At 37.4% G+C, this 19778-nt stretch overlaps 1 protein-coding gene across 3 annotated transcripts in view; it reads right to left on the reverse strand.

Moving 5' to 3' along the window:
• The window catches only part of LOC149029486 (structural maintenance of chromosomes protein 6B-like), a 95709-nt gene that overhangs the window by 68296 nt on the left and 7635 nt on the right, over positions 1 to 19778 (reverse strand). For 2 of the 3 annotated variants that reach the window (XM_089141894.1, XM_089141895.1), the window contains exons 6-9: positions 17795 to 17881; positions 17253 to 17573; positions 14854 to 14973; positions 9371 to 9505 (exon numbers count right to left, since the gene is read on the reverse strand). In XM_089141894.1, the coding sequence (XP_088998020.1) occupies positions 9371 to 9505; positions 14854 to 14973; positions 17253 to 17573; positions 17795 to 17881 (663 nt within the window). The remainder of the gene's footprint in view (positions 1 to 9370; positions 9506 to 14853; positions 14974 to 17252; positions 17574 to 17794; positions 17882 to 19778) is intronic. The other variant, XM_089141896.1, reaches the window with a different exon arrangement.

Here is a 19778-nt window from a genome sequence, read left to right on the forward strand (position 1 = left end):
CCTTGATCTTGATCCTGATTTGGCCCTGATTTTGGCATTAATTTTGACCTTAATTTTGTCCCTAATCTTAATCCTTATTTTGGCCCTAATCCAGTCCCTTATTTTGGCCCTGATTCTCACCCAAACTTTGTCCATGATCGTGACCCTAATTCTAGCCCTAATCCTAACCCTAACTTTAATCCTAATACTAAGTCTCATACTAACCTAGATCCAAGCCCTAATTTATTCTTATCCAATGAGTCCACTAAGTTTTATATTATTTTGTCGTTGTCATTTACTAAAAATAAATGATTTATTTTGTTATTTTTAATATGTTACTATAAAAATATACTAAGTCATTTGATACATCTACATTCTTATTAAAAACATTTCTATAAATAATTGCTAACTACTAAGAATCAAAATTCTAATCCAATTTAATTAGGGTGTTTTCGAATCAAATTCTAATTAAACTAGGGTACATTTTAAAGGCCATAAATTTTTAGGTCACAAATCATTACTCTTAACCTAGGGCATTCTACGATCAAAATTCTAATTAAACTATTTTAGGGCATTTTAATGATCATTATACAAAATAAGTTTAACTATGTGTAAATATGTGTTATAGTTTCATACTCTAAATAATAATTGAAAACCAATTCAAATCACTGTTGCACCCAAGGTGCGGAATATCGGTAGGATTTACCATTTCGCCCTCTGGTGATACGACCGAAATAGCGAATCTCGCCGATATATCGGCGAAATTCCATAAGTCACCAACTCGGCAACTCCCCAATTTGAAATAGTGGCATTTCTATCCAAAAACTCAATTACTTTATCAATCCATCAAACAAGTCAACCTGTCTTCTCAACTTCCAAAAAACAGGCTTTAATTGTTTTTTTTTCTTTATTTATCTATCAAACACATTAACTGTCTTCTCAACTTCCAAAAAACAGCTTTAATTGTTTTTTGTTGTTTGAACTTATCTATTCAGCTTTCAAGAATAACCATGTTCAAAACTCAAGCTCTGAAGAGTCACCGTCACCTTGTTTGACAGCAAACCAGCAAGACAAGAACCGAGCAGACGGGGATAAAATCGCCAAAAACTCCCCCAAAAGAAGCAATCGGACCTGGTATGATCAGAGGTAGATGATAGATCTGGATCGGAGCGCGCAGATTAGAGGTGTTGGCAGTTATGTGTTTTAAATGTTGATGAAGTGATGCAACTATAAGAGAAAGAACTAGAGAAAAAAGCACAGGTTCAAAGCATCTTCTCTGCAACTCCTTTCGGCGACTATCTGAAATCCAATATTTCGGTTATTAACCTAAGATTCTACGAAGTTTCGGTGATTTTCACCATTATTTCGTCGATTCGCCGGAAAATCCGCGATCGCCAATTTTCCAATGATTTTGAGTCAATATCGTTTTCGCCCATTTGTTTATTTCGCTACTCACAGAACGAACCGAAATTCGCCAAAATGTTGCACCCACCCAAGAGTAATTTTTATAAATCGACAATCCTGATTTGGAACATATAAGTAAAATTTCAAAATAGAAGGTTCTTAAGAGAAATTTGAATCATATAATCTATAGATTATATTTTTTATGACATAATGCATTAAAAATATATTTTTAACTATATTAATTGTTAATAAAAGATGACACATCGGCCTTCAATGACGTGAAGTATCTAATATCCATTGTATATCTTTTCCATTAATGAATCAATCAAATGAACATGAAATCAACTTGCAAAGAAATTAACAAATAAATCATTGCTAAAATGTAATTCATAGTTTTTCCCCCATAAAATCTTATTTTTCCATCCGGAATTGCCCAAAATTATTGGTATTATTACGGGAAAAAAAACGATTTGGAAGAATAAAATTATATTAAGCTATGTTATAAGGTAAATGTCATTTATATTTCTACTTTCTAACAATTTATATATAACTCCCTTTTGCGCCCCTTGAAATTTTTTTTTTTTAATGTCTTATATATTGCTTAGGCATATTTTAAAATTAGAATAATAAAAAGTATAAAACTCTAAACATTAACATCAAATTGTATTTGTTAGTCACTTAATTATATGATACATTTATAATAGACCAATATTTTTATATATTAGATGGTTCAAATAAAACAACAGGTTAGATTCAAAATTAATAAGTTAGATTATACATATCAATTATATATATGTTTCAAATTTTATCAGGGACTGGGATAAGGACAAGGTCAAGGCCAATTAGGGACAGGGTCAGGGCCAATCAGGGATAGGGTCAAGGTCAGGGTCAAGTCGGGCCAATTAGGGACAAGCACAAGGTCAAGGCCATCAAGGATAGGGACAAGGTCAACGCTATTAGGGATAGGGACATGGACAAGGTAAAGGCCAATAAGGGATATGGTCAGGGCCAATCAAAGACAATGACATGGCCAAACTGTCCTGACACGGCCCAAAAGGGGACAATTAGGGCGCGAATGGGCTTGGCTTGGCCTGTAAGGCTTAGGGCTAGGGACAAGAATTATAGGCCCTGAATCGCGATCAGGGTGGGAACGGGCTTAGTTGAAAACATATAGGGGTTGGGTTTGGGATTGGAAAAGCCTAGCCCAGCCCGTCCCTGCTGCAGCCCTACCATCACCTTAACTACAACCACATATTTACCTGCAACATTTCTTTTCTCTAGTACAGTAGTACTTGCCAAATCAACACTCTGAGAACTCCAACAAAAAAAAAATCTAAGTCAAAAAAGACCATATGAAGATCTTTTCTATGCTCTTTATACCTTTCCTCAAGCTTTCTTATAAGGTAAATAGCTTCTAGTGTAGGCCCTAAAATAGATTGCCAAAAAATCACCATACCCATAAAATGCATAAAACTCATCGGAATATACTGATGAGCACATTTATGTGTGAAATCTTAGGGGATAAAGCATGCATTTTACACACTTAGAGTGGAGCTACCTTGGGTTTTATGTTGTTTTTGAAGATCTAAACAAACATTTGGAGTTTTGGGTATGAAACATGCAATTTTACACATAAAGAGGTCCGTTCAAATTCTCAAGGGCGAAAATGGGCTTGATCTGGAGCATGATGGGCTAGAGATGTGATTATAGGCCAACTCCAAAATATTTTAGAAATAAAGAAGAACATGGAGAAAAAGAGTCCTTGCATTCTTCAATCTTTTATTTCCTATTTGGGACTTGATCAAAAAAGGAAAAAGAGGAAAAAGAATCATATTCAGAGAAGGAAGAGGGGAAAATCCCATTTTTTGAGTGTCTCTGTCCAGTTTCGATCAAGCCCTTCATCGAATGGTCATCCAGTGTCCGATCAAGCTGATTTTTGGAGGAGAGCTTCAGTGCTTCACGACTTCTTGATCCTCAAATCCAACGGTGGAATTGTGCATTTGATCTCTCTAAGTTGGTCCAATTAGTACGCCAAAACCCTCCTTGGTTGAGTCAGATAGGAACTCTGAGTTTGATTCAAACTCTGTTAAGAATCATATCACACGTAAACTCTATAAAAAGAGTGCATACTCCAGCAAGGGAGAACGTTTTTGAGAGCTTAAGAGGAGCACACTTTCTTTTCTCTTTAGTTTATTTAGGCTTTCTCTAATTTTCTTTGATTGCTTTTGTGAGATTCTAATTTCTAGATTGAATGTTTAGGTTTAATTTTTCTATGTAATGCAACTTCAATTTCAATTTCAATTTCAAGTTCAAGTTCAAGTTTCAAGTTTCAAGTTTAAGGATTCGTTTTTCTCTAGGTCTAGCAATTGCAGATCTAAATCATTCTAGATCTAGTTGTTAGGGTTGGTTGAGATTCAAATCGTTCGTTCAAGTTTTTTTTATTATTCGAGATTCAAAGATGCAAGTAACCTTCGCCAATAATCTTCTCTCGCCCCTCCATTCCCGCTTCTATCTACCCCTCCATATTCTTAACTTAGGATTTATTTATTGTTCTCCCTTTCCCCTAGGTCCTTGATCAAAGATGCCTACAGTCGTGCCACTTTGGTTAAGGTTTCCCTTTTCCTTTTATTGCTTTGTTATTTACTTTCTGCAATTTACTTTTCAGCATTTATTTATTGTTCTCCCTTCCCCCTAGGTCCTTGATCAAAAATGCCTACAGTTGTGCCTCTCTTTGGTTAAGGTTTCCCTTTTACTTTTATTGCTTTGTTATTTACTTTCTCCATTTTTTTCTCTTTAATATCCGTTCCCCCGATCGATGGACTATAAGCTACGGCAAAGGGTCCATGGTCAAACTCATCCTAATTATACTCCCCTTCCCTCGATTCGAGCTAACACTCCAGATCACTTCCCTTTTATTTATTTATTTATTGTTCGCATTTTTTCCTACCTTTTATTTATGTGTTGGTTATATTTGTGTTATCTTTAGTCTCAATTCAATCGCATTAGATGTATGGATTAGGACCGCTCGTTTAGTTTAATTAATTAGTTAACAAATTTGAATCATTGCACTCTCGCATTAGCATTAAAAGGTTAAATTCTAAGTGGCATATCTCCTTGGGATCGACCCGTTAGTTAAACAATACCGTGCGCTTGCGGTTATTATTATTTTGCGCTTACCGTTATTTTTATTTTTATGTCGTAGTATAGTGGTAAGTATTCCCGCCTGCCACGCGGGTGACCCGAGTTTGATCCCTAGCAACGGCGCCAAAAATTTGTTTGCAAAATAAAAATAACTCGCAAGCAAGCGGTATCATGTAGCTAACGGGTCGATCTCAAGGAGATATGACACTTAGAATTTAACCTCTTAATGGTAATGTGAGAGTGCAATCATTCAAATTTGTTAACTAATTAATTATAATAAACGAGCGGTCCTAATCCATACATCTAATGCGATCGAATTGAGAGTAAAGATAACACTAATATAACATACGCATAAATAAAAGACAGGAAAAAAATACGAACAATAAATAAATAAATAAATAAATAAATAAAAGGGAAGTGATCCGAATGTCAGCTCTAGATCAAAGGAAGGGGAGTATAATTAGGATGAGTTTGATCGTGGACCCTTTGCCGTAGCTTACAGTCCACCGATCGGGGGAACTAATATTACAGAGAAAAAAATGCAAAAAGTAAATAACAAAACAATAAAAGTAAAAGGGAAACCTTAACCAAAGAAAGGCATGACTGTAGGCATCTTTGATCAAGGACCTAGGGGGAAGCGAAAACAATAAATAAATGCTGAAAAACAAATTGCAGAAAGTAAATAACAAAGCAATAAAAAGAAAAAAAAAGAAACCTTAACCAAAGAGAGGCACGACTGTAGGCATCTTAGATCAAGGACCTAGGGGAAGGGAGAACAATAAATAAATGCTGAAAAATAAATCCTAAGTTAAGAATATGGAGGGGTAGAAAGAAGCGGGAATGGAGGGGCGAGAGAAGATTATTGGCAAAAGTTACTTACTTACATCTTTGAATCTCGAATAATAAAAAAAAACTTAGAACGAACGATTCGAATCTCAACCAACCCTAACAACCAGATCTAGAATGATTTAGATCTGCAATTGCAAGACCCAGAGAAAAACAAATCCTCAAACTTGAAACTTGAACTTGAAATTTAAATTGCATTACATAGAAAAATTAAACCTAAACATTCAATCTAGAAATTAGAATCTCACAAAAGCAATCAAAGAAAACTAGAGAAAACCTAAATAAACTAAAGAGAAAAGAAAGTGTGCTCCTCCTAAGCTCTCAAAAACGTTCTCCCTTGCTGGAGTATGCTCTCCTTTTATAGAATTTACGTGTGATATGATTCTTAACAGAGTTTGAATCAAACTCAGAGTTCCTATTTGACTCAACCAAGGAGGGTTTTGGCGTACTAATCGGACCGACTTAGAAAGATCAAATGCACAATTCCACCATTGGATTTGAGGATCAAGAAGTCGTGAAGCTCTCCTCCAAAAATCAGCTCAATTGGACACCGGATGACCATTCGATGAAATGCTTGATCAAAGCTGGACAGAGACACTCAAAAACGGGATTTTGTCCTCTTCCTTCTCTGAATATGATTATTCTTCCTCTTTTTCCTTCTTTGATCAAGTCACAAATAGGATACAAAATATTGAAGCATGCAAGGACTCTTTTTCTCCATGTTCTTCTTTATTTCTAAAATATTTTGGAGTTGGCCCATAATCACATCTCCAGCCCACCATGCTCCAAATCAATCCCATTTTCGCACTTTAGAATTTGAATGGACCTCTTTACGTGTAAAATTACATGTTTCATACCCAAAACTCCAAATGTTTGTTTAATCTTGAAAAGTCCTAAAAGCTGGAAAAACAACATAAAACCCAAGGTAGCTCCACTATAAGTGTGTAAAATGCATGCTTTATGCCCCAAGATTTCACACATAAATGTGTTCATCATATACCACCAAAACTGGTAGAATTTTTACTAGGTTTCAGCGGGAATTCAGCGAAACCTCGAGATATCAGCTGTCTCAAGGTGGCCAAAACCTCGAGACAAAATGAAATCTCGAACCTTGCCCACAATTAAAATTTTTTATGTTTCAGATGGGAAGTCATAAAATGACAAATTGAAAATGAGGTGTGCGATCCAAAACAAAAGTACTATCATATTTTGGGACAGGAATCCCTTAGCCAGCTGTGCTTGTCTGTTACCTACTGTCATAGTTTTTTATTTCTATAACTGGGGTTTTAGTTTATATGACTACAGTTTTGAAGATTCCCATTCAAAGGAATCCAACTACAGCCAATATACACCATTAGAATCCTCCCAAAATCAACCCACAGCACTCCATATCATAAGTTACCCCTTGGACCACCTTGCTGCCCCACTAACTACCATAAACCCTAAGTTTAATCAGTCTCAAACAAGCAGCTGTATTGAAATCTGCAACTACCTTCAAGAAGTACACAAGGAGTTTTTTGCAAAGAACCTGCCAAACCCAATCCAACCAATGGGTCTTCATCCCCCTCTGGATTATATAATCCCCATAACCTCCTAACAAAACCATTTGAAACTGGCTACAATCTGAAGCCAGTTTTCTGAAATTATCCTTTTAACCTTCAGTCCTAATCTTACCAGGAATACTTTATTTCCCAAACTCGACTTGGTTCTGATTGAGGTATTGGAAGAATTGGCCCTAGCTAATCTTAATCAATCTAGGGCTACATTAAGAGTACATTTTAATTAACCTATAATAAGAGGCAAAACAAGTAAGGTCACAAACAACTGGAATAATTGGTGCATGTGCATTACAATATGAGACTAGAAGAAGCATATTCATAAAATGACAGAAGAAAACAATGGAGAACCATTTAAGCTAGCAAACATTTTCCAACTTGACTCTAATAATGAAGAGATTCCCTAATTCAGTGGGAGAGGGATCAAACATCAAGGTCAATTGATAATGATCAACCTAGGGGAGACCCGACCCCACCATTCCTAGTACAATTGGTATAGAAGATGTGGAAGCTCATTTCATGTGAAGATGGCAGTGCGCATTCAAGGTGAACTCAACCTTTCTAGCTGGTGGCAGGCCAAGTTGACGAGGATGAAGATCTAGATGGTTAAGGAAATACTTATAAATTCCGATGGAAAGTATCTTGTTGGAACCTATATGCATATGTATAATGGTGCTACATGTGATCAAATGTTAAAATAAAAATAAAAACAAACAAAATTGAAAGAGAAAAGTTCTTGACTCATTTTACTCTCACTCTAATCCCTAGATCCTTCCCTCCTCTCTCTTCCTCCACCCGCAGCGGGCATAGCAAGGGCAAAAGCAACTTCTTCTCTCCTTTCTTCTGCAACTTTATTTGGCCTGTGGGTTTGTGGTATGTTGGATGACTGGCGATATAGTTTTTTTATTGGGGGTGTGGGGGTGCACTAAAATTCATTAAAACACCTCAACCGCCTCAAAGCGCCTCGGAGGCTCGCCCCCCCCACCCCCCCCCCCGCCCCCGCCGCCTGAAAATGGGAAAACCTAGGTGGGAAGTTGATGAGGATGAAGATCTAGATGAGGTAAAGAAAAAAAGGGGGGGGGGGGGGGGGGGGGGGTTGGCTGTTTTTTTTCTCCAAAAACGAAAAAACAAAAAAAAAATTTCAAGGAAACTTAGGACTTTTTCAACCGGTGAAAATGGGAAACCTGGGGGAAACCAAGGAACTTGGACTGTTTTCGTGCAAGTTTCGACATGAATTTTCAACAGGTTTTAGGGGGAGGATTTTAGGGTGGGACTCTACATTTAAGCTAATTAGAGTATAAAGAACACATTGGCTGTATTTTGCTAAAAAAATCAATGTAGATATATCATTCAATATACATAAACATCAATGTAGAGTTGCCCGAGAAGTACACTAGAAACTTAACTACTTAAGAACATAACATTCAATATATAATTTCTAACTTCAAAACATCAAATACAAAGTAACTGACAATAAAAGGAAAGCACAACTTAGTGCCAAGAGGAGCGCCAAGAGTGGATCCATCTTGTGAGCTGAGTAGTACTATGCCTGTAACATCCTCTCCTCCAACCAACAAACATAGACATCCCATAACATTTTATGCCTATGGTTGTCAAGGTAATCGACAACCTGTAACTTTATAAGTCTGGTCATCAACATGCCTAAGATAAACAATCTGAAGGAATACACAATTTGGATAGGGAAGTCCTAATGGAGGGGGTATTTGTCGTGGTATTTGGGGAAACATGAAAGAAACAAAAAAATTGAAAATTTGGGAAAACTACCAAACTTGCAGGAAAAAATCCCAGGTTTCGACAAAATTTCCCAGGTTCCCACGAAAATTCCCATGTTTCCTAAGAAATTTGGGAATTTTTTTTTCTCATGAACCAGTTGGTTTAGCTAGGTTGAACTAGGTTTCGACAAGTTTTGAGGTTTCGACAAGTTTCAACGGAATTTCGACTGTTTCGATCGAAACTTGGGATTTTTTTCGGTCCCCTAGTTTTTCGTTTCGAGGTTCCCAAAATGGAAAATTTCGGTGAAAATTTCGCAAGTTTCGACGGAATTTTGTTCTATGCATGAAACATCAAGTGATTTTAAATTTAAGAGAAGGAAAGAAAAGAATTGTGAAACAAGAGAAAAAAGAGGGCAAATGTCATGTCACCATTGTATGTATGAAGCCTGTCATACTAAGATTGCAGGTCTCCAAGAAATGCATGCAACCATCAGTAGTTTAAACATCACACTTAGCATCATCCACCCTTAACTTAAGGGCCTTAAGTAATAGCTCAAAAAACAAATGAAGGCTTCTACATAAGCACTCCTCCATAAGGCAACACAAGAGCAGATTGGGATAGTTGGGAAAATAAAGGAATTATAAAATCAGACACAAGCACATAACTTAAAACATAAATTATTTCAGACCAGTAAGCAATCAATCAACCACCTGTGTATCTCTAGCATGTTCCTCTTGAAAGTCAGAAATTTGTCGCTTAAGAGACTGAGCTTGCTTGATCATCTTCTGAATAAAGTAATTTTGGCGATTGCAATCATCATCTATCTCATGAATCTTTTTTCTAGCCTTTTGAGGAAGGAAAAAAAACAAGAACAAAAAATAAAAATAGTGAGAAATGTCATAACTGCAGCAAAGTTAATGCAAAAAAAACATAGTTGGCCTTGTTTTCATGGACATAAAATTCATATTTAGTTACATATGTATTTGGCCTTCAATCCAATATATTTTCATTGAAATAGGTCACTTCTAATGAGTCTATGATTTGGGGTCAATGATTTGAATAAAAGCCACATCTAATAAATTCAGCAAGTGCATTTATTTAGTTAACTAAGACAATAACACCAATGGTAATGCATCCCATAATAAGATGACAAATTCTGATAAACAGTAGATTAAACACTGACTCGCAGAACAAAAGTTTGTCACGCACCTAACAGCAGGCTAATAAAGTAGATCTGTTGATTCTCGGGTAATAACATGAAGTAGGTCCAAAGACCTACACCAAGGGGAAGTCCAAGGTCCAAGACAAACCCTAGGCTTGCTGCCCAGCAGCACAACAGCATATTAAGGAGGTTGAATATGCCCATACTTGGTGTTTCTTTCCTCCTAAATTCATAAATTTTGGCATGGGTAAGGGCAGTCTAGTAATTCTTCCCAGCCATGATAGGATATTCTAGTCCTTTTCAAAATTCAGTTTTGTTTCATTAAAACAGTAATGAGCAGGCCATGGTGGGGAGTCTGGTTTAGAATAAAAAAAACCAATTGCAAATTAAGTTAGCCAAGTCCACATCCTATTTCATTAGGACGTAAGTCTGAGGCTATAACTTGCCCAACAAACCAGGAGAGAGAAAAAGGGGGGGAATCATGGAATAGAATACACTTGATTATTTATAAAATTATTCAGCTTTGCTGTCTATTTTCTTTACAGTTTTCACCTGGAATGATGTTCTCAGCCTTTGGTAAGTAAACTCAAAACATGGCCCCCAGTTCTCTGTGAAGCCAAACGAGATCCTTATTCAGTTGTGGCATTAAACCTACAACAGTCCAGACCAGCTCTCCCACAGTTCAAGACATGGCTCCTCCATCCATGTAAGTGGCAGCCAGCATTCCCCCATCCCACTCATCTCTTCTCTTTTGTTTCTATTTATTTCCCCTACTCAATTCCATCCCTTCTCTAACTGAGAAACCCTAAACCCTAAGATTTCAAAATTAGCCATTCAAATACACAAAAACACAACCACATAAATCCCTTACCATTACCAATGCTTGCTACAAGTTTCCCTTCATTCTACCCAGTCAAACCCTAGAAACTTCAAGTTCTAATTCAAACCCCTTAGAATTTCAATTTTTAAGATTCAACAATAGGGTCACAACCAAAGTAGGTGAGCATCTTCCTGAAACCCTCTCAGTAGGAATTTTTTTCCACTTTCAACTGCAACTTTACAAAACTATCACCATTGCATCCCCCGCCCAAAACCTCACAAAAACACCTTCCTATACTAAGCCAAAGCATACAAAGAGAAGCCCCAAATTAAGCCTAAGCTAATTTTTGCCTAGATCTTGGATGCTGGTCTCAATCCATTTAGGATACATCACCACAGGTCAAATACATGAAGGAAACACAGAAAATAGAGAGTGAAGTCAAGACTGCAATGAAGTTGTAGGCGGTTGCACAACCAAAAGAAGCTTATTTAAATAGGAATAAGTCTTAAGCGGGTTATACACATATTGGGCCTTTGATCCCAAGGGTATTCTAGGCTTCTTTTGAGGGCCTGAAGTAGAGGTAACTAAGTTTCAAATGGATTTAGCAATTATACTTTAGCTTATTTTCGTCTTAAGATTGAACTTACTTTAATGTCTTAAGATTGAATTGGTTTTGCCAAATAAACCAATGGCTCAATTGAGAGAATTTAAAAATTCACTTTGCCAAGGCGAGGCAGCCTAAAAAATTGAGGGCCAGTTACAGGATCCGTCAGTTGAACTCAGCAGGCCAATTAGGTTTTCACAAAACCCTGCACTTGGGGGTCATAGGGGCTGTTTAGGGTTTTTAAGGTTTGAGAAGAGGGTTTCGCTCATAGTTTTAAATTTCATGAATTTCAGTGCGTCAGTGCACACCATATCGAAATGAAGGCCAAGATGAAAAAGTTCACATTTCAATCAAAATTTCCCCGAAATCTGACCAAAATTTCATCGCGGAAGTCCTTAACCTTATGACACTTTCTTTAAGACGGGTTGGTTGTTTTATGAGGATGATGCTACCTATAGAAGGGCAATGTCCAACTATATAGAGGACTATATGGGTTCAATGACATGGGCTGAGGACGTCCACCGTTCACAAAGGCAAGCCTACGAGATTGAGATGATGGAGCCACCATTGCACAATAGCTATTATTAGGTTATTCATAGGTGGGATGTGTATTGTAAATTTGTAATTTGTAATTCATTCATATATTGTTATGTTGGACACTTATATTTGTTTAACCATGTAGTACTAAATACTGACTTCTACACATGTACTTGACTACTTGTATATTAAATAATAGTAGTTGTTTTTTTGTTGCATTTTAATGAGGATCTTAGCGCTCTCTTGCATCATCTCCATCTTTACATTAGTTAAAATGCATGTTCCAGACTTAGAGTTTTGCCCGCATATAGCCGTGCATGAGTTGATCAACAATACCACTTTGGGCTAGATTTTCGGCCAAAAATAACACTCACAGTGTATTTATTGGCCTCAAATTAGGCTGGACACCCAAAACTAGGCCAAAATGACCCCAAAGCTCACTAAGATGAAGGGTGGAAATTTTTTTTTTTTTAATATTCCAAAATTTCAGTAACCAAGATGAACGCAATTTCGCACCTTGGTTCTGCTATGGTATAGCGGCTTGGGGTTGATGAAATCTAAATCTAAACCCTGGAAATTTTGGTTTCAAGTTCAAATCTAAGTGGTCTAGGGTTACAATTTTCTAGGGTTTCTAGAAATGATTAAGGTTTCTACTTGGGATCGAGTGCAAGGGAAAAGGAGGGAAGACACTCCGAAAAGGGGAGGGATTTTGGTGGAGGGGATTGGGAGATCTAGAAACTAGGGTTTTGGGGGAAGAAAGGGATTTCAGATTTTAGGGTTAGGAAGAAAAAGGGATGCCGCAAAGGAGAAAGAGAGGGGAAATTAGGAGATGCAATGGGTCAAGGATTGGAGGCTGTTAGGGCTGCAGGAATTTCTGAATGGATTGCCAAGTAAATGCTACCGCAGGGTTTCCTGCACTTGGAAACCCCTAAACTCCTCTTGAAATCTCCTCCCGCCGGAATTCTCCTTCAGTCAATTTTTACTCAACATAATCTATCTTGGTTACATGTGTAACAGTGTAAGGCTGTATTTATAGCCTACATCAAAAGACTCATACATGGACTCAACTTTGGGACAAAGAACTATTACTTTAATTAGGACTCATACTCCAATTAGGGATCTTACTTATCTCAACCTAGACTGACTCATACAAAATAAAAGTAGGACTAAACTCCTAACAAAAAAAATTTTTGGATGATCTCCTAATGAAATGAGTATGAAGCAACTAAAGGAATTCTGTAATAAACAAATGATCCTCCGCATCCTTTTGAGTTGGATCCTCAAACACCATAAATTGCACCATCCTTCTCTAATTATTTTCCTTTCTTATGCGCGATGCAGATCCAGCCTCAGTTTAGGCTTACTTCCCCTATGAATAAGCCTAGAGATGGGTCATATAGGGGTTTGCCCCTTGTCCACTAATTTAATTACTAGTGGGCCTTCCTAGGGGGCCCAAAACAGTGGTACTACAAAGATATACGAACTTATTTTATTTTTGGGTCCACTTTAAGTGAATAAGTGGTCAAGTGATTAGGTTAATTGGGTTAGTTAGTAAACCAAGTTAGTTTCGAAAGAGTAATGAGACTGTTAGGAGCTTGTTAGGGAGTTAATGAGAGAGTCATTTTCCTTCTATTATTCCTGTCTTCAAGAGTCTTTTTTTCCTTCTAATTACAAGTTGTAAGGCTTTATGCCACAATATTTATATGCCCCATCATGGAAGAATGAAGTGGACTAGGTTAAAGTAAATTTCAAATTTCAGCATTGGCTGGGAAAATCCATCTTGAGAACAATCTGGTGCTAAAATTCTAGAACTCAAATAGGTCAGTATTTAAAATCCTGGACTTCCTAGATGTATCAAATTCCTAGAAAAGGGAGAACTCCCAACACCCCCCCCCCCCAAAAAAAAAAAAAGTAAAAACAATATTTTTAGTTTTTATGATTCTTTTTTAATTAGGATTTGTTTAGAAACCAAAACTCCCAAGTCAAACCTATGCCAATCTGATGTAGCCTCAAGTGAACGAGGGTCAATTCTTCCAAGATTCTTCTAAGAAAACCAACTCAAATAGGACCAAGAAAGGGTTTCTTGAAATTTTGGATGTGCGATACGGGGTGGATTATGAGTATGACCTCAATAGTATTTGAAGTAGTGGCTATATTTCCCAGGTAATTGGTATGGAAGAATATCAAGGATAATAGGGTGTCCATTTCGGAGAAATTTAAAATGATGGGATATATGGTGGCATGGGGGGTTCTTGAGATACGGGATGAAAAGTTATGGGGTTGAGGCAAAACTTGGAAGGAATGTAGGTAACAGTATAGGGATATGGTCGTCCAAGTTTGGTTGGGTTTGGACTCAAGGTCACAGAAATTTCAGTGAGACTTCGCTGAGTTTTGGAAAGCCAACCCCAATTAGTTGGGATGAGGCTGTGTTGTTGTTGTTGATTGTGGTTGTTCACCAAGTTTTTGAACTATGAAGGCAAAGAAGTGAAGTTCAACAAAGAACCAAGTGTTGATTAATTGTAGAAGTACATCACCATGCAATACATGGATTGGAGCTGCAAATTTGGAGCATCAGGATCAGGGACAGGAGTGAAATATGTATACAGACTTAAAGAACTTGACTTTTGGTCATACTGATGCCAATAGAATCCATAAAGTCAAAACCAATAAATTTTAGGGGGAAAGGGGAAATAAAACAAGCAAGTATGGATAGCATACATGGGATATGGTTCTAGTATAACAATGAATCCATCTAAGCACATAAGCAGATGAACTAGAATCAACAAATGCGTGCTTTAGAAAACAATGAGTCCTTAAGTATACTCCACAATGCAGCAGATGCTAAAAGTTCTGTGCAGGGTATTTAGCAAACTCATGTAATATGACTAATAGACAGTATGCAAACAAGACTGTCATTGTCAGCCATGCTTACTTCTACTTTTCATTGACAGATAACATACACCTACTTATCCTTTATCAGCATATTTAGGAAAACAAAGTTTCGCATACCATATAGTTTACACCTACTTGTCCTTTATCAGCATATTTAGGAAAACAAAGTTTCGCATACCATGGAAATATTATGCTGATATTCATCCTTCAACCTTCTCACTTCGGATGTTTTTTCCATCATAGAGGCAACTTGACTGTTCTTTTGAGTAAGCAGTGCCTTCAACTCCTCCTCCCTTCCCTGTCAAAAATACTTACAATGTGGTATTCAACTATATACTCATATAACGAACAAAAGCGGAATTAAGAAAACAAGATAAAATCCCTCGAGCACAATATGCTTTCACAGAAAAGGGCACTTTTGACTATGTATAATTTACAAGCTACATATATCCCCTGCATTTGCTCTTCTGGTTCTTTTTCATTTTTCTTGTTTTGGAGGACAGGAAGGGGGAAAGAGGGTGGTAAGATGGATGTAATTTATGCAAGATAAGAACTCCTTAAATTAGAAAATGTGGAAATTCTTTGAATTGAAACCTTACACAACTACTAGTTCATCACCCACACATCTAGTTCAAGGAAAATATAAAAGGGAAGGCATTGTACAGGTGTATCATCACAAGGATCATGCTCCATCATCATCCAGAATAGTGAAATAAACTCCTCAACATATAATTGGGTCAAGAAAGTGATTTTATCATTTGATAACCTAGGGCCAGTATATATTGGATTCTTGAATCCAAAAATCTCATATACAAGAGGTAAATACAATGTTCTGCCTTCTGAATGCCATATCATCAAACTTGTGAATTAATATAACTTTTCATTGTATGTAGTTATCCTCAAATCAATCTAGCCAATCCAAATCAGTCCAGCACTTTTACAGAATATGACATCAACCAAAGCTCAATCATTGCCACCCCATACTGCATTTTTGCAGTGCATTGGATGTAAGAGAGTGCCATACAAATGATTTCTTCATTTCCAGTACAGAACTATAAATAAGATGGCAAGAAGGTTTCAGGGTAATAAAACTTTTACCAATAGAAAACAATTGAGAGGAAATAAGAGGGGGGAGGCTCTGTTGTACCACCAAAATGAAGAAAAGCTGTAAACATTGACTCTAGAATAAGCCACTACATGATTCAACAACTCCAAAGAAATAGATATATATCAGTTCTTCTAATTTAAATAGAATCAGCTAGACCCTGTGACCTAAATTCCTAACACAACTACTGAACATAAACTTAACTAGGACCAAGAAATTTAACTTCCAGGTATTCTACTCTCTCGATTTAAACAAACACAATTCATAAGCACACTAAAATTGGACTTAGTATACCAATGTCTTGAGATGTTGCCTAGCTGGCCTGGCTTAAGCAGTCATCTAGCACCCAAACATAGAGAAAAGGTGGCCAACCATAAGACCAATTCCCTGGAAAAACACTGACATATCAATGGTGTAAGCAAACAACTAATCAATGATTGTCAACCATTGTTCACCCACTGGTGAACCCACCATGTAGAAATATTTATTTATCCAAGTATCAGAACTGGATGCACACTCCAACTACAAACAATATTCAAAATGTAATGCCTCATAACCTACTGTTATGCTACAGTTGCAACAAAATCTAATGTGCATGCTTGTATTAAGTTGGTATCATTTTTCTCTATCCTTTCACCAAAAACCTCTCTCTGTTAAGGGCTGCATCAATGTTAACATCACCACTCGCACACATCTAGGCAAGTTCCCACGGTCCTTGCACATAGAGCTCACATGCCATTTCCTTTGCATGACACCACGGAAGAAGAGATGTCAAGAAAACTCTTAATGACGCACTTCCCAGGAGTTGAATACTCAACCTCCCAACTCTGATACCATTTTTGCTCATAAGCTCAGACTACAGGGAAGGGCAGCATTGATGTATACATAAATAATCACTTACTCCCCCCCCCCCCCCCCCCCACACAAAAAAAGAATTGCATCCCAGTTGGGAAACAAACATTTATTCTCAATGACCTGAATCCCCTAACCCACAAAGCAGACTCTGGAAAACAAGTAAAATTGGAATGTAATTTATCATTGTCAACGGCAGCTAATCAGGCTATCAAAATCATGCTTTGCTGGAGATAAAAGGGTACAAATCCCTACCCGCCAACCAACATACTGAACTCACAATATAACTGACTGGTATCAGATCTGTCAGATAAGGTAATATATAATATCAGCGTTAAATCCAGACCAACCCCAACCAATCTGCCATCAATTTGGATCTGATGTGTATACAGTGGCCAGTCCAATCCCAAGTACTAATATCCAAATACTTGGTTACAAAAGGTCTCATTGTGCCCAAAGAAATATCAGTATAACACTGATCTGACTAATCTACTTTAAGCAGAACATTGACTGAGATTTTCAAAGCTGAATGAAGAACCCTCAATGTGTTTAAGATGCAATGAAATGGCCATCCATGTCAGAAGAAAAACGTAAACCAGTTGGAAATTGAGTATACCTACCAGGTGATAATCAATTTTGGCTTGGCAAGTGGGAATCCGCTCCTTCAGCTTTTCAAGCTTGACGCTGACTTCCTGAAGTTTCCCATCAACCTCATATACACATAACCAAGCCAGCATCTTGCTCAGTTGTTCCAATCGTTGAGATGTTTCTTCAATCTGTTCCCTTTTTTTAATCTTTTCATCCAACTCGTTTAGTTCATTTAAAATGGGTCTTATTGAAGCTTCCATCTTATTAACACGTTCATCTCCAGAATCTAAAGCAACCTTAACATCTTGTAAACGATCATGTAGTTGCTCTAGCAGTGTAGCCTTATAAAAGAACTGCACCCAAATAAAAAAAAAAATATATATATATATATAAAAGCTTGCAGTATCTCTCTTTATATAGTTTTTCAGCATAACAACCAGAAGGTAAGAATGGTGGAAAACTGAAGTAATGAGTGAATATCACTTATTCACCATTAACTTTTGGCTACCAAGTACCCACAATAAAAAAAACAACTAGAAACTACATAAATATGTAGAACTCGTATCTTTTATACCTTGAATTTTTCCTTGTCATTCCCAGAATGCAAAAATTCTCTGCTTTTGTCTTGACTCATTATCACACAAGGATTTTCAACATCAATCTGTAAATATTAAATTTAACACTTTTAGAATATCAAAGGGATTTAACAAGAGAAGTCTAAAGGAAAATAGACATCAGGGGAAAAACTTATATCCAAAAAACATTAAGGACCATTTGCCCAGCAGATAACTGAGGCTGGTCATTGATCATCAATCTAGATTCTAGTAACAACCACCAAGATAAGCCTATTGTTCACCTTCTGACGATAATAATAGAGGGATAAGGGAAACTTTCCATTATTGCACAAGGGAATCCCAAAAGAAACCCAAAATCAAGAAGAATAAATGAATTAATAATTTCTTCATTTACTGGAACCAACTGTAGGCGTGCCAGTGTTTCTAATATAATTACAAAAGACATCTAAAATATCCCAAACTGAAGGACACATCATCATCAAGGCTACTTAAAGATAGCAGACCCAATTGTTGGGGACACAAAGTCCAAAAAGGATCGGAATACCTTTATATTACTATAGGGTGGATCACAGATCCAGATAGATCCAATCAAGCCAGTCTTTGTCTTTGATGTGACAGACCCAGGGCCATCCCAAGAGAGGTTCCCTGAGGGCCGAAATAATCCCAAGGGTTGCTGCCCAACACAATTCTGTCCAGACGAGCCGCATGGAGTCTTTTTTATGTAAATCATTTTCCAGGGGTAGCATAGGGCCTAGGGCTGCTCCCCCAAGCTCTATGGCCCCTAATCTCACCAGGGGTATTTTGGTCATTATAGTAAAATATGTGGAGTCCAAGTTTAGGGTGTCATCGGGTCCAGCATGTTAGTAGGACTGTAAAATACTTTTTGTTTTGTTATTCGAGTCATTATTTTGTAAGTTATTGAAGACTCCTTGATAGTGTATCATTCCTAGGTTGTGTAGGAATCCCCTAGTTTCTCTGTTTCTTGTTAGGATTCCATATCTACTCTTTGATTCTAAATTGGATTCTTCTAGAGTGAGATATGGTAGAACCCTTGTTCGAGTTTGAGTCTTTATCTCAAGTAAGAGTCATACTTAGTATTAGGTTGCAAGTTCGAATCCAAGTTGGGTTCCAAAGTTGAATCATGTGTTTTCTTTGGCTATAAACAAAGCCTCCATCCTTTGTAATTTGACAAGTTGATTTGAATCATAAAAATTGAGATTGAGTTTGGAGGAAATAGAAGTCATGGGCTTCGTTGGGGAGGCCTGGGTAGCCATTAGAGTGTGTCTACAGCAGTTATCTTCAAGTTCAGCAGCAATCCTTCAATTCCAGGAGCTTCCCCTTATTCCAAGAAAGTATAGCATAACCCCAGCCCCTTCCCAGCCCCCTTCCCCATCTCCCCTAGCACCCACAAGCACTCCCATCCCCTCCCCTCTTCCCCAAGGTAGCAGCAACACCCATCCCCTCTTTATTGCCTAATCCCCACCCCAATACCTCGCATTTTCCCTCTAGTAGAATCGCACCTAACCCATTACCCCATCCCTACTCTCATTTTCCACAAAAAGACCCAAACCCTAGTACTTCTAATTACCTGCACTTCATCTTCTTCATTAAAATTCTGCAATTCAACTTCAACCTCTAGACCTAAACCTAGTTCAACCTAAACCCTCAACCACACTCCACTCCTACCCCTACCCTACTTCCTTTTCCCATTCCGACACCTCAAGAGTCCTACTCCAAGTAGGAAACCTCAATTTAAATGCTATACCTATGGAACCCAACCTGAAATTATAAAATGCAAAAACAGTCTTATTCTAGCCCATCCTAAACCCTAAAGCTCCTAAAACCCTAGTCATCAAACCCTTATGAAATTCCAATCTGAAAATATAAGACAGCAACAGCAACCCTAGCCGAATCCTAGTATCTTGCAGTTCAGCCCTAGAATCCTGTAAATCTACCCTAATCATAAATTCAGTTCTGAAACCC

Source organism: Hakea prostrata, chromosome 1, assembly GCF_041222555.1.
Source record: "Hakea prostrata isolate BN-2017 chromosome 1, UWA_Hpros_2, whole genome shotgun sequence".
NCBI classification, from domain to species: Eukaryota; Viridiplantae; Streptophyta; class Magnoliopsida; order Proteales; family Proteaceae; genus Hakea; species Hakea prostrata.